General features: G+C 45.3%; 1 protein-coding gene across 1 annotated transcript in view; it reads left to right on the forward strand.

Moving 5' to 3' along the window:
* Window positions 1-1,663: 1,663 nt before the first annotated feature.
* Window positions 1,664-23,085, forward strand: part of slc39a1 (solute carrier family 39 member 1) — a 31,698-nt gene continuing 10,276 nt past the window's right edge. Inside the window, exon 1 of the mRNA XM_067971186.1 lies at window positions 1,664-1,800. Within this exon, the coding sequence (XP_067827287.1) occupies window positions 1,686-1,800 (115 nt within the window). The 5' untranslated portion in view covers window positions 1,664-1,685. The remainder of the gene's footprint in view (window positions 1,801-23,085) is intronic.

The following is a 23,085-nucleotide window of genomic DNA, read 5'->3' on the forward strand; positions in this document are numbered from 1 at the left end:
ATCCTCCACCCATGCCAGAATATTACCCCCAATCCCGTGATTTTTTATCTTAAGTTTACCTGTTCTATACCTCCTTATAGAATCATAGAATCATAGAAAATTTACGGCACAGAAGGAGGCCATTCGGCCCATCATGTCCACGCCAGCCAAAAATGAGCCACCCAGGCTAATCCCACTCTCCAGCACTTGGTCCATAGCCTTGTAGGTCACGGCACTTCAAGTGCACATCCAAGTACTTTTTAAATGAGTTGAGGGTTTCTGCCTCTACCACCCTTTCAGGCAGTGAGTTCCAGACCCTCACCACCCTCTGGGTGAAAAAAAACTTTCCTCAACCGGGTCCTGGCAACATCCTCGTAAATCTCCTCTGTAACCTTTGAAGTGCAATTACATCCTTCCTGTAATGTGGTGACCAGAACTGTGCGCAGTACTCCAGCTGTGGCCTCACTCGTGTTTTATACAGTTCTAGCATAACCTCCCTGCTCTTATATTTTATGCCTCGGCTAATAAATGAAAGTATCCCGTATGCCTTTTTGAACACCTTATCTACCTGTCCTGCTACCTTCAGGGATCTGTGGACATGCACTCCAAGGTCCCTTTGTTCCTCTACACCTCTCAGTATCCTCCCATTTATTGTGTGCTCCCTTGCCTTGTTTGCCCTCCCCAAATGCATCACCTCACACTTCTCTGGATTGAATTCCATTTGCCACTTTTCTGCCCACCTGACCAGTCCATTGATATCTTCCTGCAGTCTACAGCTTTCCTCCTCACTATCAACCACACGGCCAATTTCTGTATCTTCTGCAAAGTTCTTAATCATGGCCCTTACATTATGTGGCTCCGTGTCAAAATTTTGTTTGATAACGCTCCTGTGAAGTGCTTTGATTAGGCCACAGCTTGAGTAACATGTTTTACTATGTTAAAAGCGCTATATAAATGCAAGTTGTTGGTGTTGCTGTCTATTAATGTGCAGTGCTCAACACCCTGCCTAATTTCTAGCAATTTCAAGTATCCAACTACCTGTCTGATATCTAACAATGTGCAACAGCCAAACCCTGTCTGATATCTGACCAACTGCACTGCCCGACCATCCGACCAATATCCCGCAATGCTCAATATTCAATCTCTGCCTGGTTTCTCATCATGTGCAGTGCCCAACCGGCTGGTGGGCGGGGCTCTGGGCTGTGGGCGGGGCCCGGAGGTGTGAACTGGGAGTGCGGTGGGCGGGCCTCGGGGTTATGGGCGGAGCTCGGGGGTGTGGGCGGGGAGTGCGGTGGGCGGGGCCAGAGGGTGTGGGCGGGGAGTGCGGTGGGCGGGGCCAGAGGGTGTGGGCGGGGAGTGCGGTGGGCGGGGCCAGGGGATGTGGGCGGGGAGTGCGGTGGGCGGGGCCAGAGGGTGTGGGCGGGGAGTGCGGTGGGCGGGGCCCGGGGGTGGGCGGGGAGTGCGGTGGGCGGGGCCCGGGGGGGTGGGCGGGGAGTGCGGTGGGCGGGACTCTGGGCTGTGGGCGGGGAGTGCGGTGGGCGGGGCCCGGGGATGTGGGCGGGGAGTGCGGTGGGCGGGGCCCGGGGATGTGGGCGGGGAGTGCGGTGGGCGGGGCCCGGGTGTGTGTGGGCGGGGCCTAGGCTGTGGGCGGGGCCCGGGTTGTCCCAGTCTCGCTCTCCGCTGACGGTTGGCGGCCGCGGACGGACATGGATCGGCTGCTGCTGTTGAAGCTCGGTTGCCTGGCGGGACTGACGCTGCTCACCGCGCTGTGCGGACTGATCCCGGCCACAGCCCGCAGCCTCAGGGAGACGGCAGCAACAGGTAATTGGCCCGGCCCGCGGATAGTGTCCGGGAGTGACCCCGTGGTCAGTGGTCAGTGAGAGGGGAAGTGACCCCGTGGTCGGTGGGGGGTGGGGGGTGGGGGGGGAAGTGACCCCGTGGTCAGGGGCGGGGTGGGGGGGGAAGTGACCCCGTGGTCAGGGGCGGGGGGTGGGGATTTAAGGGTAGTTCCTCGGACTAACTATTACATTGAAACTCCAGCACAGAAACAGGCAATTCTACCCGACTGGTCTATGCCGGCATTTATGCTCCACACGAGCCTCCTCCTTCCCACTCTTCATCTCACCCTATCAGCATATCCTTCTATTCCTTTCTCCCTCGTGTTTATCTGGTTTCCCCTTAAATGCATCTCTGTTATTTGCCTCAACCACTCCTTGTGGTAGTGAGTTCCACATTCTAACCACTCTCTGGGTAAAGAAATTTCTCCTGAATTCTCTGTTGGATTTATTAGCGACTATTTTATATTTATTGATCTCTGGTTTTGGACTTCCCCACAAGTGGAAACATTTTCTCTATGTCCACCCTATCAAACTTTTTCATTATCTTAAAGACCTCTATCAGGTCGAGCCCCAGCCTGTTCAGCCTTTCCTGATAGGTATAACCTCTCAGTTCTGGTATTATCCTTGTAAATCTTTTTTGCACCTTTTCCAGTGCATCTGCGTCCTTTTTATAATATGCAGACCAGAACTGTGCACTGTACTCCAAGTGTGGACTAACCAAGGTTCTATACAAGTTTAACATAACTTCTTTGCTTTTCAATTCTATCCCTCTAGAAATGAACCCTAGTGCTTGATTTGCCTTTTTGATGACCTTATTAACCTGCATCACTACTTTGTGATTTGTGTCTCTGTGCTCCGAGATCCCTCTGCTCCTCTATCCCATTTAGACTCTTATTATCCAAGCGGTATGTGGCCTCCACCTTCTTCCTACCAAAATGCACCACCTCACACTTATCTATATTGAAATTCATTAGCCAATTGCATACCCATTCTGCAAGTTTATTAATATCTTGTTGCATTTTGACGCATTCTTCCTTTCTATTAACTATACCCACAATTTGGTGTCGTCTGAAATTTTGAAATACTAACGATTCCCAAATCCAAATCGATTACATAAACGGTGAACGACAGTGGTCCCAGCTCCGATCCCTGTGGAACACCACTTTCCACCTTTTGCCAGTCTGAGTAGCTACCCTTAACCCCGACTCTCTTTTCTGTTTTGTAGCCAGCTTGCTATCCGTTCTGTTACCTGTCCCCTGACTCCAAATGCTCTGACCTCAGTCATGAGTCCACAATGGCCTTTTGAAAATCCAAATATATTACATCTACTACATTACCCTTGTCTACTCTTTCTGTTACTTCTTCAAAATTCAATAAGGTTGGTCACCAATGACTTTCCCTTCTGAAATCCGTGCTGACCATTATTATATTTTTGTTCTCTAGATGGTACATCTTTCAGTAAAGATTCCATTGGGCCAGAACTTGCGCAGAGCAGCATGGCAATGCTCACCGCAGCTCCTGCGAATTAAATTAACAAATGTACTTAACTGCGGGCTCTGTGGCAAAGAAATAATTGAATTAAATTAAAGAGATAGAAGGGAAAAGTAAAAAAAAATAATTTTTTAATTTTAATTTTTTTTAAATGACCAAAAACTATTAAAATTAGGAGTAATATAAGACTGGACATTGTAAAAAATTAAACTTTTAGTTCTTTAGTAGTCATTAAGACTAAACGTTCTTTTGAAACTTAGTTTAGACCTGGTATTTTTAAGCGTGCTTGTTTGGTGGCAAAATTAGTTACTTTCCAGCTAGGCAGATGAACAAGTTGGCGCTTTTTTCAGTGATTTCTCTGATTGCAGCGTGCGATGGCCCTTTAATTCAAAACTGTCAAATCGCCGGCGAACCAATAGGAGCAAGTTCACGATTTCCGCGTTTCTCTGCACACGTGCAAACATGGGAACTTGCTCCTTCGATTCGCCATAGAAAACGAAGAGTGCTGTTGAGCTCCTCTGTTATTTCGGGAGCAATTTCTGGCTCATTATCTTTCCTACCAGTGAGATTAAGCTAACTGGTCTATAGTTCTCTGGACTTGTTCTTTCTCCCTTTTTAAATATAGGAATCACATTAGCTGTCCACCAGCCCTCTGGCACTATTCCCTTTTCTAGTGAATTTTTATATATATGTAATAGTGCCTCTGTTATCTGAACCCAAACTACTTTGAATATACACAGATGCAATCCATCCAGACCAGGGTGTTATCCTCCCCGTGTTTGATTAGTTTATCAATTTTCTCCCCCCTTTCATAGTATCAAAGTAGGTACAGCACAGGAGGAGGCCATTCAGCCCATCATGCCTGTGTCGGCTCATAGAATCAGAGAAAGGTTACAGCATGGAAGGAGGTCATTCGGCCCATCGAGTCCATGCCGGCTCTATGCAAAAGCAATCCAGCTAGTCTCACTCCCCTGCCCTATCCCCATAGCCCTGTAAATTTTTTCCTTTCAAGTACTTATCCAGTTCCCTTTTGAAGGCCATGATTGAATCTGCCTCCACCACCCCCTCGGGCAGTGCATTCCAGATCCGAACCACTCACTGGGTAAAACAGTTTTTCCTCACGTCACCTTTGGTTCTTTTGCCAATCACCTTAAATCTATGTCTTCTGGTTCTTGACCATTCTGCCAATGGGAACAGTTTTTCCTCTATCTATTCTGTCTAGACCCGTCATGATTTTGAATACCTCGATCAAATCTCCTCTCAACCGTCTCTGTCCAAGGAGAACAACCCCAGCTTCTCCAGTCTATCCACGTAACTGAAGTCCCTCATCCCTGGAATCATTCGAGTAAATCTTTTCTGCACCCTCTCTCAGGCCTTCACATCTTTCCTAAATTGTGGTGCCCAGAACTGGACGCAATACTACAATAAAACCAGTGTTTTATAAAGGTTCATCATGACTTCCTTGCTATTGTACTCTATGCCTCTATTTATAAAGCCCAGGATCCCGGATGCTTTTTTAACCGCTTTCTCAACTTGCCCTGCCACTTTCAACGATTTGTGCACATATACCCCCAGATCTCTCTCTTCCTGTAACCCTTTTAGAGTTGTGCCTTCTAGTTTATATTGCCTCTCCCCGTTCTTCCCACCGAAGTGTATCACCTCGCATCTTTCTGCGTTATATTTCATCTGCCATGTATCCGCCCATTCCACCAGCCTGTCTATATCCTCCTCACTGTTCACTACACTTCCAAGTTTTGTGTCATCTGCAAATTTGGAAGTTGTGCCCTGTACATCCAAGTCCAAGTCCATTAATATATATCAAGAAAAGCAGTGGTCCCAGCACTGACCCTTGGGGAACACCACTGTACACCTCCCTCCAGTCCGAAAAACAACCGTTCACCACTACTCTCTGTTTCCTGTCCCTTAGTCAATTTTATATCCATGTTGTTACTGCCTCCTTTATTCCATGGGCTTCAATCTTGATGACAAGCCTATTATGCGGAACCTTATCAAATGCCTTTTGAAAGTCCATATACACCAAATCAACCACATTGCCCTCCTCAACCCTCTCTGTTACCTCATCAAAAAACTCAGTTAAGTTAGTTAAACACGATTTGCCTTTAACAAATCCGTGCTGGCTTTCCCTAATAGAATCATAGAAGTTTACAACATGGAAACAGGCCCTTCGGCCCAACATGTCCATGTCGCCCAGTCCCAGTCCACTTGTCCAAGCGACTGTTAATTCTGTCCTGGATTATTGTTTCTAAAAGTTTCCCCACCACTGAGGTTAAACTGACTGGCCTGTAGTTGCTGGGTTTATCCTTACACCCTTTTTTAAACAAGGGTGTAACATTTGCAATTCTCCATCCTCTGGCACCACCCCCGTATCTATGGATGTTTGGAAGATTATGGCCAGAACCTCTGCAATTTCCACCCTTACTTCCCTCAACAGCCTAGGATGCATCCCATCTGGACCGGGTGACTTATCTACTTCAAGTAGTCAGCCTTTCTAGTACTTCCTCTTTATCAATTTGTAGCCTATCCAGTATCTCAACTACATCTTCCTTTACTAAGACTCTGACACTATCGTCTTCCTTGGTAAAGGCAGATGCAAAGTACTCATTTGGTATCTCGGCCATGCCCTCTGCCTCCATGAGTAGGTCTCCTTTTTAGTTGCTGATGGGTGCCACCTCCCCTCTTACTACCCGTTTACTGTTTGCATGCCAAAAGAAGACTTTTGGATCCCCTTTTATGTTGGCTGGCTCTTTGAAAGAGCTATCCAATTAGTCTCATTTCCTTGCTCTTTCCCCATTGCCATGTAAATTTTTTCCCTTCAAATATTTATCCAATTCCCTTCTGAAAGTTACCATTGAATCCGCTTCCACCGCCCTTTCAGGCCGTGTGTACCAGATCTCTACAACTCGCTGCCTTAAAAAAAAATTGGTTCCTCATGTCGCCTCTGGCTCTTTTGCCGATCACTTTAAATCTGTGTCCTCTGGTTACCGACCCTTCTGCCACTGGAAACATTTCTCCTTATTTACTGTAAAAAAAAAATCATAATTTTGAACATTTCTGTCAAGTCTCACCTTAACCACCTCTGTCCTAAGGAGAACAACCCCAGCTTCTCCAGTCTCTCCACGTAACCATTCTGGTAAATCTCCTCTGCACCCTCTCTAAGGCCTTGACTTCCTTCCTAAATTGTGGTGCCCAAAATTGGTCACAATACTCCAGCTGAGGCCTAACCAATGTAATATAAATGTTTAGCATAACTTCCTTGTTTTTGTACTCTATGCCTCTATTAATAAAGCCCAGGATCCCATATGCTTTTTAACAGCCTTCTCAACTTGTCCTGCTACCTTCAAAGATTTGTGTATGTACATCTCCAGGTATCTCTGTTCCTGCACCCCCTCTAAAATTGTACCATTTAGTTTATATTGCCTCTCCTCATTCTTCCTACCAAAACGTATCACTTTACACTTCTCTGCGTCAAATTTCATCTGCCATGTGTCTGCCCGTTTCACCAGTCTGTCTCTGTCCTCCTGAAGTCTGTTACTATCCTCCACATTGTTTACTACATTTCTGATTTCGTATCATCTGTAAACTTTGAAATTATATCCACTGGCTCACTGCAAGAGCAATCCATCTAGTCCCACTCCCCGGTCCTTTCCCCGTAGCCCTGCAAATCTTTTCCCTTCAAGTACTTATCCATTTCCCTTTTGAAAGCCATGATTGAATCTGCCTCCACCACCCCTCATGCAATGCATTCCAGATCCTAACCACTTGCTGTGTTTAAAAAAAAAGTTTTTCCTCATGTCACCTTTAGTTCTTTTGCCAAAGACCTTAAATCTATGTCCTCTGGTTCTTGACCCTTCCGCCAATGGGAACAGTTTCTCTCTATCTACTCAGTCTAGACCCTTCATGATTTTAAATACCTCCATCAAATCTCCACTCAACCTTCTCTTTTCCAAGGAGGACAACCCCAGCTTCTCCATTCTATCCATGTAACTAAAGTCCCTCATTCCTGAAATCATTTTAGTAAATCTCTTCTGCACCCTCTCTAAAGCCTTCACATCTTTCCTGAAGTGCAGTGCCCAGAACTGGACACAATACTTCAGTTATGGCTGAACCAGTGTTTTATAAAGGTTCATTATGACTTCCCTGCTTTTGTACTCTATGCCTCTATTTGTAAAGCCCAGGATCTCGTCTGCTTTTTTAACTGCTTTCTCAACCTGCCCTGCCACCTTCAACAATTTGTGTACGTATACCCCCAGATCTCTCTGTTCCTGTACCCCTTATAGAATTGTGCCCTTTAGTTTATATTGCCTCTCCTCATTCTTCCTATTGAAATGTATCACTTCGCGTTTTTCTGCGTTAAATCTCATCTGCCATGTGTCCGCCCATGCCACCAGCCTGTCTATGTCCTCTTGAAGTCTATCACTATCCTCCCCGATGTTCACTACCCATTTCAAGGTTTGTGTGATCTGCAAATTTGGAAATTGTGCCATGTACACCCAAGTCCAAGTCATTAATAAAGATCAAGAAATCAGTGGTCCTAGTACTGACCCCTGGGGTACACCACTATACAGCTCCCTCCAGTCCGAAAAACAACCATTGACCACTATTCTCTGTTTCCTGTTACTTAGCCAATTCTGTATCCATGCTGCTACTGCCCCCTTTATTCCATGGGCCGCAATCTTGATGACAAGCCTATGATGCGGCACTTTATTAAAACGCCTTTTGGAAGTCCATATACACCACATCAACTGCATTGCCCTCATCGACTCTGTTACCTCATCAAAAAACTCTATCAATTTGATTCACTCCACGTGATATCAAGAAACAGCTGAGTGCACTGGATACAGCAAAGGCTATGGGCCCTGACAACATCCTGGCTGTAGTGCTGAAGCCTTGTGCTCCAGAACTAGCCACGTCTCTAGCCAAACTGTTCCAGTACAGCTACAACACTGGCATCTACCTGACAATGTGGAAAATTGCCCAGGTATGTCCTGTCCACAAAAAGCAGGACAAATCTAAACCGGCCAATTACTGCCCCATCAATCTACTCTCAATCATCAGCAAAGTGATGGAAGGGGTCGTCGACAGTTCTATCAAGCGGCACTTACGCACCACTAACCTGCTCACCGATGCTCAGTTTGGGTTCTGCCAGAACCACTTGGCTCCAGACTGCTTTACAGCCTTGGTCCAAACATGGACAAAAGAGCTTATTTCTAGAGGTGAGGTGAGAGGAACTGCCCTTGACATCAAGGCAGCATTTGACCAGGTGTGGCATCAAGGAGCCCCAGTAAAATTGAAGTCAATGGGAATCAGGGGAAAACTCTCCAGTGGCTGGAGTCATACCTAGCACAAAGGAAGATGGTAGTGGTTGTTGGAGGCCAATCATCTCAGCCCCAGGGCATTGCTGCAGGAATTCCTCAGGGCAGTGTCCAAGCCTCAACCATCTTCAGCTGCTTCATCAATGACCTTCCCTCCATCATAAGGTCAGAAATGGGGATGTTCCCTGATGTTTGCAGAGTGTTCAGTTCCATTCGCAACCTCTCGGATAATGAAGCAGTCTGTGTCCGCATGCAGCAAGACCTGGACAACATCCAGGCTTGGACTGATAAGTGGCAAGTAATAGACCAAAAGAGATAGGAGCAGGAGTAGGCCTTTCGGCCCCTCGAGCCTGCTCCGCCATTCAATGAGATCATGGCTGATCTGATTTTTACCTCAACTTCACTTTCCTGCTTTTTCCCCATATCCTTTGTCTCCCTTGCTGATAAAATTTGTCTAACTCAGCCTTGAATGTATTCAATGACTCAGCCTCCACAGCTTTTTGGGGTAAAGAATTCCAAAGATTCACGACCCTCTGTGAGAAGAAATTCCTCCTCATTTCCGTCTTAAACGGGCGACCCCTTATTCTGAGACTATGCCCCCTAGTTTTAGATTCCCCCATGAGGGGTAACATCCTCTCAGCATCTACCCTATCGAGTCCCCTCAGAATCTTGTATGTTTCAATAAGATCTCCTCTCATTCTTCTAAACTCCAATGAGTATAGACCCAACCTGTTCAATATTTCCTCATAAGACAACCCTTCCATACCTGGAATCAACCTAGTGAACCTTCTCTGAACTGCATCCAATGCAAGTATGTCCTTTCTTAAATAAGGGCACCAGAACTGTACGCAGTACTCCAGGTGTGGTCTCACCAGCACCCTAGAAATAAAGGCCAATATTCGGTTTGCCTTCCGGATTACCTGCTACACCTGCACGTTGACTTTTTGTGTTTCATGTATGAGGACACCCAGATCCCTCTGTACCACAGCATTTTGTAGTATTTCTCCATTCAAATAATATTTTGCTTTTTTATTTTTCCTCCCAAAGTGGATGACTTCACATTTTCCCACATTATATTCCATCTGCCAAATTTTCACCCATTCGCTTAACCTGTCAGTATCCCTTTGTGTCCTCATTGCAACTTGCTTTCCCACCTATCTTTGTATCATCAGCAAATTTGGCCACAAGACACTCTGTTCCTTTATCCAAGTCATTGATATATATTGTAAATAGTTGAGGCCCCAGTACTGAGCCCTGCGGCAGCCCACTAGTTACAGATTGCCATTTTGAAAATGACCCTTTTGTTTTCTGTTAGTTAGCCAATCCTCTATCCATGCCAGTATATTACCCCCAACACCATGAGCTCTTATCTTGTGCAGTAATCTTTTATGTGGCACCTTATCGAATGCCTTTTGGAAATCCGAATATACTGCATCCATTCGTTCCCCTTTATCCACCCTGCCCGTTACTTCCTCAAAGAACTCTAATAAATTTGTCAGACACGATTTCCTCTTCATACAATCAAGGAGAGTCAACATGGTTTTATTATGGGTCTCCAAATGTCCTGCTATTACTTCCTTAATTGATTCTAGCATTTTCCCAATGACAGATGTTAGGCTAACTGGTCTATAGTTACCTGCTTTCTGTCTCACTCCCTTCTTGAATAGGGGTGTTACGTTTGCGGTTTTCCAATCCGCTGGGACCTTTCCAGAATCTAGTGAATTCTGGAAGATTACAACCAATGTATCCACTATCTCTGTAGCCACTTCCTTTAAGACCCTCGGATGCAAGTCATCAGGTCCAGGGGACTTGTCAGCCTTTAGACCCATTAGTTTATCTAGTACTTTTTCTCCAGTGATAGTGATTGTTTTTAGTTCCTCCCTCCCCTTTGCCCCTTGATTATCTACTATTATTGGGATATTATTAGTGTCTTCTACTGTGAAGACAGATACAAAATATCTGTTCAATTCCTCTGCCATTTCCTTGTTTTCCATTATTATTTCCCCAGTCTCATCCTCTAAGGGACCAATGTTTACTTTAGCTACCCTCTTTTTATATACTTGTAGAAGCTTTTACTGTCAGTTTTTATATTTCTTGCTAGTTTACTCTCATAATTTATTTTCTCCCACTTTATTATTCTTTTAGTCATCCTTTGCTGGTTTTTAAAGTTTTCCCAATCTTCGGGCTTACCAATAATCTTTGCCATGTTGTATTAACCTGTTAACCTGATACCACCCTTTACTTCCTCAGTTAGCCATGGTTGGTTCACCCTTTTTGTGGAGTCTTTCCTCCTCACAGGGATATATTTTTGTTGTGAGTCATGAAATATCTTTTTAAATGTTTGTCACTGCTTATCCACCATCATACCATCTAATCTGTTTACCCAGTCCACTTTAGCCAATTCCACCCTCATTCCTTTATAATTGCCCTTATTTAAGTTTAATACAGTAGTTTCAGACCCAAGATCCTCGCTGTCAAACTGGATGTGAAATTCTATCATGTTATGATCACTGCTTCCCAAGGGATCCTTTACTTTGAGATCATTAATTAATCCTGTTTCGTTTCCCATTACCAGATCCAAAATGGCCTGTTCCCTGGTTGGTTCTCTGACGTATTGGTCTAAAACAGTCCCTAATACACTGTATGAACTCCTCCTCAGGGCTATTTTTGCCAATTTGATTTGTCCAATCTATGTGAAAGTTAAAATCGCCCATGATTGTTGCATTACCTTTTTTACAAGCCCCCCCCCCACCCTTATTTCCTGATTAGCAACACTGTAGGGCAAAATATTATTGTTAGGGGGCCACTATACTACTCCCACCAGTGATTTCTTTCCCTTGCTATTTCTTACCTCCACCCAAATTGATTCGACATCTTGATCTTTTGAGCCAAGATCATTTCTCACTATTATACCAATTTCATCCTTTATTAACAGAGCTACCCCATCACCTTTACCTTTTTTCCTATCCTTCCGAAATAGAAACATAGGAACAGGAGTAGGCCATTCAGCCCCTCGTGCCTGCTCCGCCATTTGATAAGATCATGGCTGATCTGTGATCTAGCTCCATATACCTGCCTTTGGCCCATATCCCTTAATACCTTTGCTTGCCAAAAAGCTATCTATCTCACATTTAAATTTAGCAATTGAGCTAGTATCATTTGCCGTTTGCGGAAGAGAGTTCCAAACTTGTACCACCCTTTGTGTGTAGAAATGTTTTCTAATCTCGCTCCTGAAAGGTCTGGCTCTAATTTTTAGACTGTGCCCCCTACTCCTAGAATCCCCAACCAGCGGAAATAGTTTCTCTCTATCCACCCTATCCGTTCCCCTTAATATCTTATAAACTTCGATCAGATCACCCCCTAACCTTCTAAACTCTGGAGAATACAACCCCAATTTGTGTAATCTCTCCTCGTAACTTAACCTTTGAAGTCCGGGTATCATTCTAGTAAACCTACGCTGCACTCCCTCCAAGGCCAATATGTCCTTCCGAAGGTGCGGTGCCCAGAACTGCTCACAGTACTCCAGGTGCGGTCTAACCAGGGTTTTGTATAGCTGCAGCATAACTTCTGCCCCCTTGTACTCCAGTCCTCTAGATATAAAGGCCAGCATTCCATTAGCTTTCTTGATTATTTTCTGCACCTGTTCATGACACTTCAATGATCTATGTACCTGAACCCCTAAGTCCCTTTGGACATCCACTGTTATTTGTTATTTATATTAATGATTTGGATGAGAATTTAGGAGGCATGGTTAGTAAGTTTGCAGATGACACTAAGATTGGTGGCATTGTGGACAGTGAAGAAGGTTATCTAGGATTGCAACGGGATCTTGATAAATTGGGCCAGTGGGCCGATGAATGGCAGATGGAGTTTAATTTAGATAAATGTGAGGTGATGCATTTTGGTAGATCGAATCGGGCCAGGACCTACTCCGTTAATGGTAGGGCGTTGGGGAGAGTTATAGAACAAAGAGATCTGGGAGTACAGATTCATAGCTCCTTGAAAGTGGAGTCACAGGTGGATAGGGTGGTGAAGAAGGCATTCAGCATGCTTGGTTTCATTGGTCAGAACATTGAATGCAGGAGTTGGGATGTCTTGTTGAATTTGTACAGGGCATTGGTGAGGCCACACTTGGAGTACTGTGTACAGTTCTGGTCACCCTATTATAGAAAGGATATTATTAAACTAGAAAGAATGCAGAAAAGATTTACTAGGATGCTACCGGGACTTGATGGTTTGACTTACAGGGAGAGGTTAGACAGACTGGGACTTTTTTCCCTGGAGAGTAGGAGGTTAAGGGGTGATCTTATAGAAGTCTATAAAATAATGAGGGGCATAGATAAGGTCGATAGTCAAAATCTTTTCCCAAAGGTAGGGGAGTCTATAACGAGGGGGCATAGATTTAAGGTGAGAGGGGAGAGATACAAAAGGGTCCAGAGGGGCAATTTTTTCACTCAAAGGGTGGTGAGTGTCTGGAACGAACTGCCAGAGGCGGTAGTAGAGGCGGGTACAATTTTGTCTTTTAAAAAGCATTTGGACAGTTACATGGGTAAGATGGGTATAGAGGGATATGGGCCAAGTGCAGGCAATTGGGACTAGCTTAGTGGTATAAACTGGGCGACATGGACATGTTGGGCCGAAGGGCCTGTTTCCATGTTGTAACTTCTATGATTCTATGATTCTATGATTTAGAAAGTACCCTGTTCTATCCTTTTTTGATCCAAAGTGGATGACCTCACATTTGTCTACACTGAATTCCATTTGCCACAATTTTGCCCATTCACCTAATCTATCAATAGCCCTTTGTAATTTTATGTTTTCATCTACACTGCTTACAATGCCACCAATCTTTGTGTCATCGGCAAACTTAGATATGAGACTTTCTATGCCGTCATCTAATTCGTTAATAAATATTGTGAATAATTGAGGCCCCAAGACAGATCCCTGCGGGACTCCACTAGTCACATCCTGCCAATGTGAATACTTACCCATTATCCCTACTCTCTGTCACCTTTCGCTCAGCCAATTTCCTAACCAAGTCCGTACTTTTCCCTCGATTCCATGGGCTTCTATCTTAGCTAACAGTCTCTTATGTGGGGCCTTATCAAATGCCTTCTCGAAGTCCATATAAATAACATCCATTGACATTCCCCTGTCCACTACTTTAGTCACCTTTTCAAAAAATGCAATCAGGTTTGTCAGGCACGACCTACCTTTCACAAATCCATGCTGGCTCTCCCTGATTAACTGAAAATTCTCGAGGCGTTCAGTCACCCTATCCTTAATTATAGACGCCAGCATTTTCCCCACAACAGATGTTAGGCTAACTGGTCTATAATTCCCCGGTTTCCCTCTCTCTCCTTTCTTAAAAAGCGGAGTGACATGTGCAATTTTCCAATCTAGAGGGACAGTTCCTGAATCTAGAGAACGTTGAAAGATTATAGTTAGGTTATAGTTAAATAACCCTGAATATTTAGCTCCCAACCTTGCAACCAGGTCTCTGTAATGGCCACGAGATCATACCCATTTGTTTCTATTTGTGCCGTCAATTCACCTATCTTATGAATGCTGCGCGCATTCAGATAAAGAACCTTCAATTTTGTCTTTTTACCATTCTTTCCTACCCCGGCCCCATTTGCTAGCGCACTCTTTTATGTTTGTACGCTCTGTCCCTTCCTGACACACTCTGCTTATCATTACCCCCATCACTTTCCTGTACTACTTCATTGTCTTTTCTCTTTATCAATCTAAACTTCGCCCCACCTGAGTCCTCCCCCCGCCCCCCCCCCCCCCCATTTAGTTTAAAGCCTTCTCTACCGCCCTAGTTATTCGGTTTGCCAGAACACTGGTCCCAGCATGGTTCAGGTGAAGCCCGTCCCAACGGAACAGCTCTCTCTTTCCCCAGTACTGGTGCCAGTGCCCCATGAATCGAAACCCACTTCTCCCACACCAATCTTTGAGCCACGCATTCATCTCTCTGATCTGATTTACCCTGTGCCAATTTGCTCTTGCTCAGGTAATAATCCGGAGGTTATCACCTTTGTGGTTCTGCTTTTTAATTTAGTCCCTAGCTGCTCAAATTCCCTCAGCAGAACCTCTTAGTCCTACCTATGTCGTTGGTACCTACATGGACCATGACAACTGGATCCTCCCCTTCCCACTCCAAGTTTCACTCCAGCCCTGAGGAGATGTCCTTAACCCTGGCACCGGGAAGGCAACACAGCCTTCAGGACTCTCTCTCTTGGCTGCAGAGAACAGTGTCTATCCCTCTAACTATACTGTCGCCTACTACAACCATCTTCCTTTTTACTCCCCCCACTTGAATGGCCCCCTGAACAATGGTGCCGTGGCCAGTTTGCTCGTACTCCCTGCAGTCCCTGCACTCGTCCACAAGGGCTGCAAGAACCTCGTATCTATTGGACAAGTGCAGAGGCTGAGGCTCCTGCAATGCTCCCTCCTGGATCCCCGTACCTGCCTCACTCGCAGTCACACCCTCCTGTCCCTGACCACGTGCCATTCTACAGTATTTAGTCTAAGGGACGTGACTGCCTCCTGGATCAAAGTGTCCAGGTAACTTTCTCCCTCCCTGATGCCTCGCAATGTCTGCAGCTCGGACTCCAGCTCCTCAACTCGGAGCCGAAGTTCCTCGAGCTGCAGACACTTAACTTCAGTTGCAATCGCCCTGGACAAAACTGTCCAGTAGCTCCCACATATGGCACCCCATCCGCCACCTCAAACATTCACTCCTTTCACCACTGGTGCACCATGGCTGCAGTGTGTACCATCTCAGGATGCACTGCAGCAACTCGCCAAGGCTTCTTCGACAGCACCTTCCAAACCCACGATCTCTACCACCTAGAAGGACAAGGGCAGCAGACACATGGGAACAACACCACCTGCACATTCCCCTCCAAGTCACACACCATCCTGACTTGGAAATATATCACCGTTCTTTCATGGTCGCTGGGTCAAAATCCTGCAACTCCCTTCCTAACAGCACTGTGGGAGAACTTTCACAGCACGGACTTCAGCGGTTAAAGAAGGTGGCTCACCACCACCTTCTCAAGGGCAATTAGGGATGGGCAATAAATGCTGGCCTTGCCAGCGACGACCACAACCCATTAACCAATAAAAAAAAAAGTTGGTTAAGCACGATTTGCCTTGAACAAATCCCTGCTGGCTTTCCCAAATTAACCCACACTTGTCTAAGTGACTGTTAATTCTGTCCTGGATTATCGTTTCTAAAAGTTTCCCCATCACTCAGGTTAAACTGACTGGCCTGTATTTGCTGGGTTTATCCTTACACCCTTTTTTGAACAAGGGTGTAACATTGGCAATTCTCCAGTCCTCTGGCACCACCCCCGTATCTAAGGATGTTTGGAAGATTATGGCCAGAACCTCTGCAATTTCCACTCTTATTTCCCTCAGCAACCTAGGACGCATCCCATCCAGACGGGTGACTTATCTATTTTAAGTACAGTCAGCCTTTCTTGCACCTGTTCTTTATCAATTTTTAGCCCATCTAGTATCTCAACTACACCTTCCTTTACTGAGACTCTGGCAGCATCTTCTTCCTTGGTAAAGACAGATGCAAAATACTCATTTAGTACCTCGGCCATGCCCTCTGCCTCCATGAGTAGATCTCCTTTTTGATCCTTAATCAGCCCCACCCCTCCTCTTACTACCCATTTACTGTTTGCATGCCTATAGAAGACTTTTGGATTCCCTTTTATGTTGGCCGCCAGTCTATTCTCATACTCTCTCTTTGCCCCTCTTATTTCTTTTTTCACTTCCACTCTGAACTTTCTATATTCTGCCTGGTTCTCACTTGTGTTATCAACCTGACATCTGTCATATGCCCCCTTTTTTTTTGTTTCATCTTACTCTCTATCTCTTGTCATCCAGGGAGCTCTGGCTTTAGTTGCCCTTTCTCCCTCGTTGGAATGTGCCTAGACTGTATCCGAACCATCTCCTCCTTAAAGCCTGCCCACTGTTCAATTACAGTTTTGCCTGCCAATCTTTGATTCCAATTTACCAGGGCCAGATCTGTTCTCATCCCATTCAAATTGGCCCTCCTCCAATTAGTATTTTTATTTTAGAGTGGACAGAGTCCTTTTCCATAGCTATTCTGAACCTTATGATACTACGATCACTGCTCTCTAAATGTTCCCCCACTGACACTTGCTCCACTTGGCCCGTCTCATTCCCTAGAACCAAATCCAGCAATGGCTGGGAACGTACTGGTCAAGAAAGTTCTCCTGAACACATTTAAAAAATTCCTCCCCCTCTTTGCCCCTTATATTATTACTAACCCAGTCTATATTAGGATAGTTGAAGTCCCCAGTTATCACTACTCTTTAGCTTTTGCGCCTCTCTGTAATTTCCCTGCAAATTTGCTCCTCTGTATCTTTCCCCCTAGTTGGTGCCCGATACAATACACCCAGTAGTGTAATGGCACCTCTATTGTTTCTTAACTCTAATCAAATAACCCCTCCAGGACATTCTCTCTCTCCTTCACTGCAATATCCTCCTTAATTAATACTGCCACCCCCTCCTTTCTTTCCTTCCCTATCTTTCCTATACACCTCGTGTCATCTACAAACTTTGAAATCACACCCTCTATGCCCAAGTCCAGGTCATTAATATATATCAAAAAGAGCAGTGATCCCCATACTGACCCCTGGGGAACACCACTGTATACTTCCCTCCAGTCTGAAAAACAACCATTCACCACTACTCTCTGCTTTCTGTCCCTTAGCCAATTTTGTATCCATGCTGTTACTGTCCCTTTAATCCCATGGGCTTTAATTTTGCTAACAAGTCTATTAGGTGATTCTTTATTAAATGCCTTTTGAAAGTCCATGTACACAACATCAGCTGCACTACCCTCATCAACCCTAACCCACTCTGTTACTTCATCAAAGAACTCAAACAAGTTAGTCAAACATGATTCCTTTAGCAAATCCATGCTGACTTTCATTTATTAGCCCATTTTTTCCAAGTGCCAATTTATTTTGTCCCTGATTATTGGACCAGAAATTGCTTACCTTGGACGCTCCTCTGTTAAGGCGTCCTCTCCAACCGCCGGCAAATTCATCAGAGCAAGTTCCGAACGCGCAGTAAAACCCCGAAATCATGAACTTGCTCCGATTGGTTCAGCTGCGTTTTGGTGGTCACGGTTTAAAGGACCACACTACGCTACAATCAGGAAACATTCCGAAACTGCCCAGCTGGAATGAAGATACTTACGCCATGAGAAGGTAGGCTTGAAACTACCAGCCCAACACTACTTTTTAAAAGCGCAGTGACTGTTAATGACTGCGAAACAACAAAAAATTAAATTTTAAAAATGTGGAATTACTCTCATTTGAATATTTTATCATTTAAAAAAAAATAAAAGGACATTAGAAGAAGAGATCGAAGAGGATATTAAAACATTTAAGATAGAAAATGTTTCAATCTTCCAATCCTCCTTAGATATGGGGACTGGAGGATGACAAACGTTACAGCCCAAATTTTAAAATAAAAAAAGTTACTTTTAACTTCTGTAAGTTTCAGTAAATTAAATCATTTGCTTGGCTTTTTATAATTAGGTATATTATTTACACTAACATAGAGAATGTCACTTTAAATGAATGAGTTTTATTCAATGAGGGGTGGCTTCCATTCTCACAGCCGTTTGCCCTGCACAGCAGCCCACGCTGTTCCAAGGCTGGCCTGATCTCACGATTTATTTCCAGCTTCTAAATTCAAACAGTTCCACGCCACGGACATGGAATAAATTAAATTTGTTCATTTTCTTCGTGGGGCTGCTGCGGACTTTGCCACGTCGGTCGGAGCAATTTCCGGCCTATTGTCTCTAAAAGTTTCCCCACCTGTTAGGCTGACTGGCCTGTAATTGTCGGGTTTATCCCTCTCCCCTTTTTTGAACAGGGGTGTGACGTTTGTCATCCTCCAGTCCTGCGGCACCATCCCCATATCTAAGGAGGATTGGAAGATTGAAACATTTTCTATCTTAAATGTTTTAATATCTTCTTCAATTTCTTCTTCTAATGTCCTGCCCACCTTGTTAGTCTCCCTGGTAAATATGGAGGCAAAGTAACGATTCAATATTTCTGCCATTTCACTGAGTTTATCTTGTGCATCCCTTAGTGGCCCTATCAGTATACTGATTTTTCTTTTGTTATTTATGTGTCAGTAGAATACTTCACTATTTCTTTTTATATTCCTTGATTAATCTCATAGTTCCTCTTTGCTTTCCTAATTTTTTTTTACTTCTTTCCTAACCTCCCCGTATTCCCTTTTGTCATCCTCTGCTTTATTTGTCTATGTACTTGGAGAATATCTTTTTCTTTAGTTTCAATTTTATCCTTACCTCTTTATTCATCCATGATTCATTACTGGCTAGTTTGTCTTGCTTCTTATAGGAATGTATTTCTCCTGGACTCTATTATCACCATTTTAAATATTACCCACTGCTATTTCTTTGTCAAAATTTTGGGTGTTTTAAGGGATAGTGGGGATTCAAGGGTAGTACATAGAACTAACTATTGGGCGTTTTGGGTAACAGTGGGGATTTACAGGTACTGTGTAGGGCTAACTATTGAGTGCTCTGGGGGACAGTGGGGATTTACAGGTACTGTGTAGGGCTAACTAATGAGTGCTCTGGGGGACAGTGGGGATTTAAGGGTGATGCGTAGGTAGCGTTTTAACAGAGGTGGCTGCGAAGATAGTGGATGTATTGGTTTTGATCTTCCAGAATTTCCTAGATTCTAGAACAGTACCAGTGGATTGGAAGGTAGAAAATGTAACTCCGCTATTCAAGAAAGGAGGGAGAGAGAAAACAGGGAACCATAGGCTTTGAGTGGCGTCCCCATTTCCATGTCCCCTTTCGCCATCATCCCTCCCCTGGGCCAGGCTCACATCACTCCTGCCACTCTCCTGGACGACAGTTTGGAGGACATGTGTGAAGCCTTGTGAGGCCACTGCTAGTGTATCTGCCAGACTGTTTAAGGCGGCAGAATGTTACTCGCCCTGAGCCCGAACGGCTGTTGTCAGGGCCTGAATGGACTCATTTGTGAGCCATGCTTGAAGCTCGATGGAGGCTAGCCTTCTCTCCATCGCAGACATTCCCGCACTTACCCGCGACACTATCTCAGAGATGCCCTCACGTTCCTGTGACATTATCTCAGAGATTCCCTCCTGTACCTGTGCCATCATTCCCCTGATGCAGGAGTTAGACTCCTCCATCCTCTCCGCGATTGTGAGATTCCCTCCTGTACCTGTGCCATCATTCCCCTGATGCAGGAGTTGGACTCCTCCATCCTCTCCGCGATTGTGGAGAGTGTGGAGAATGATCGAGGGGCAACAGCACCTGTTCCAGCACCTCGCAAATGTGCTGCTGCCCCTCGATCATTCTCCTTTTAAAGGATGGGCCCCCAGGGTTCAGCATCTGTGTCCAGCTGAGCAGAGACTGGAGAGGAGTGCTCCCACTGACGCGGACTCTCCACAGCTGACCCTGCCACCAGTGTCTGCTCCTGCTCACATGTGTGGTGACTTATCATGTGCGACCCCAACGAACTGCGGACTGGGACCAGCAGGTCCTCTGAGGAATCACCCTCCGCCGTCACGGCAGTCGCTGAAGGCCCTGTAAGAGAACAGAAGGCAATATTAAGCATGATCACAGATGTTGAGGTGCTGAAGATGGCAAGGCATGTTAACATCAATTCATATTGTGTGTGCTGAATGTTAAAGTTCTGTCATCAGACGTTTGTCAGGTGCTAGTCTCGGCGTCCTCGATGGACAGGCACTCGAGGGTGTGGCTCAGCTCCAGCGCCTCCTGCTCCACGTCCGAGAGGACGACTATCTGTTGTGGACCCCCTCCGTTCCTCGCCCTCTCCCGTGCAATCTGGGCTCTCTTCTCCTATAAGGGGAGAAAGTACAGACACGTGAGTGAGTGATGGTGACATGGCCAACCGATGAATGCATTGGTTTGGGTGAGGCTGACCGTGAAAGAGATGCATCAGAGGGTGAGTATGAGACAGAGCCATGACGTTGTTTGAAGACTGTGTTGAGTGGTAGTGGTGGGGTGAGTAATGTGGAGGTGAGGAAGTGCAGGTAAGTTGAGGATGAGCTTTGAGTGGGTGTGAGGAGTGATGTGATATAGTGTTGGCAGTGCAGAATGAGTTGGGAGCGGTGATTTGGAAGATGGAATGTTGGAGAATGAGTAAGTGTACTCACTTTGACTGACCTAGTTAGGTCATTGAAGCGCTTCCTGCACTGGATCCAGGTGTGAGAGATGTTGCTGCTGCTGGTGACCTCCTCTGCCACCTCGAGCCGGGCCTTCTTGGTGGCAGAGGCAGGGCACTTCCTCCAATCCGCCGGGTAGAACACATCCCTTCTCCTCTTCACCCCACCCAGTAGCACCTGGAGTGAGAAATCACTGAATCTTGGAGCAGCCTTTCCCCTGGGCTGCTCCTTTGTGCTATTTGGGTGTTTGCTCCAGCAGCAGCCATTGGAGGACTGCCCCTTTAAATAGAGCACCTCCAGCTGACAGCCCGTGATGCGGGTGCGCAGTCCGCCCACTGCGCAGCCTTCCGAAGGGAAACCTGGAAGCCATGTTAATTGGCTCCAATTTGCCCGTGATTGCATGGGGAACGGACAGATTTTATTGGGTGGGTTACCCACGCGCCCAATCGCCCACCGCGCTGCCATCCCTCCTCCCCGCTATTATCGTGGCCTATGCCTCTATTAATAAAGCCCAGGATCCCATATGCTTTTTTAACAGCCTTCTCAACTTGTCCTGCACCTTCAAAGATTTGTGCACATATACCCCCAGGTCTCTCTGTTCCTGCATCCCCATTAGAATTGTGCCATTTAGTTTATGTTGCATCTCCTCATTCTTCCTACCAAAATATATGACTTCGCACTTCTTTGCGTTAAATTTCATCTGCCATGTGTCCGCCCATTCCACCAGCCTGTCTATCTCCTCTTGAAGTCTATCACTATCCTCCTCACTGTTCACTACACTTCCAAGTTTTGTGTCATCTGCAAATTTTGAAATTGTGCCCTGTGCACCCAAATCCAAATCATTAATATAGATCAAGAAAAGCAGTGGTCCTAGTACCGACCCCCGGGGAACATCACTGTACATCTTCCTCCAGTCCGAAAAACAACCGTTCACCACTACTATCTGTTTCCTGTCACTTAGCCAATTTCGTATCCATGCTGCCACTGCCCCCTTTTATTCCATGGGCTTCAACTTTGCTGACAAGCCTATTATGTGGCACTTTATCAAACGCCTTTTGGAATTCCATATACACCACATCAACCGCAATGCCCTCATTGACCCTCCCTGTTACCTCATCAAAAAACTCAATTAAACACTATTTGCTTTTAACAAATCCATGCTGACTTTCCTTGATTAATCCACACTTGTCCAAGTGACTATCAATTTTGCCCGGATTATCGTTTCTAAAAGCTTCCCCATGACCGAGGTTAAACTGACTGGCCTTTAGTTGCCGGGTTTATCCTTCCACCCTTGTTCAAAAGAGGGTGTAACATTTGCAATTCTCCAGTCCTTTGGCACCAAGAGGTGTAGGACCTCTGGTACATAGGGCTAACTTTAAGGTGTTTTTGTATGATAGTGTGGATTTAAGGGTACGGCGTAGGGCTAACTATTGGGTCTTTGAGGTGATAGAGGGCATTTAAGGCTAGTACGTAGACCTAACTATTTGGTGTTTGTAGTGGGGATTTAAGGGTAGTGCGTAGAGCTAACTATTGGGTGTTTGTAGTGTGGATTTAAGGGTAGTGCGTAGGGCTAACTATTGGGTTTTTGAGGTGATAGAGGGCATTTAAGGCTAGTACGTAGAGCTAACTATTCGGTGTTTGTAGTGGGGATTTAAGGGTAGTGCGTAGAGCTAACTATTAGGCGATTAGGGTGACACTGGGGATTTAAGGGTAGTACGTAAGGCAAACTATTGGCTGTTTGAGGTGATACTGGGGATTTAAGGGTAGTGCGTAGGGCAAACTGTTGGGTGATTGTAGGATTTTAAGGGTGGTACGTAGGGCTATTGTGTGCTTTGGGGTATAGTTGAGATTTAAGGGTAATGCGGGCAGCTACCTATTCGGTGGTTTGGGAATTAGTGGGGATTTAAGGGTAGTACGTAAGGCTAAATATTGGGTGTTTTGAGGGATAGTGCGGATTTAAGGGTTGTACGTAGGGCTAACTTTTAAGTGATAGTGGGTATTTACGGGTTTTACGTAGAGCTAAGTATTGGGTTTTTGAGGTTATTGTGGAGTTTACCTGATTTCTCCTTCAGGAGATCCATAATAGCAGCACCATCACTAACGGGCTCAGATGGCTTTAAATCAAATGCTTTAAATATGGTCCAGTAATTTGGAAGAGGCTGCATTTGATAAATCTCTTCATTAGTGAGCCGATT

The sequence above is a fragment of the Heptranchias perlo genome, chromosome 34 (assembly GCF_035084215.1).
Source record: "Heptranchias perlo isolate sHepPer1 chromosome 34, sHepPer1.hap1, whole genome shotgun sequence".
Classification (NCBI taxonomy): Eukaryota; Metazoa; Chordata; class Chondrichthyes; order Hexanchiformes; family Hexanchidae; genus Heptranchias; species Heptranchias perlo.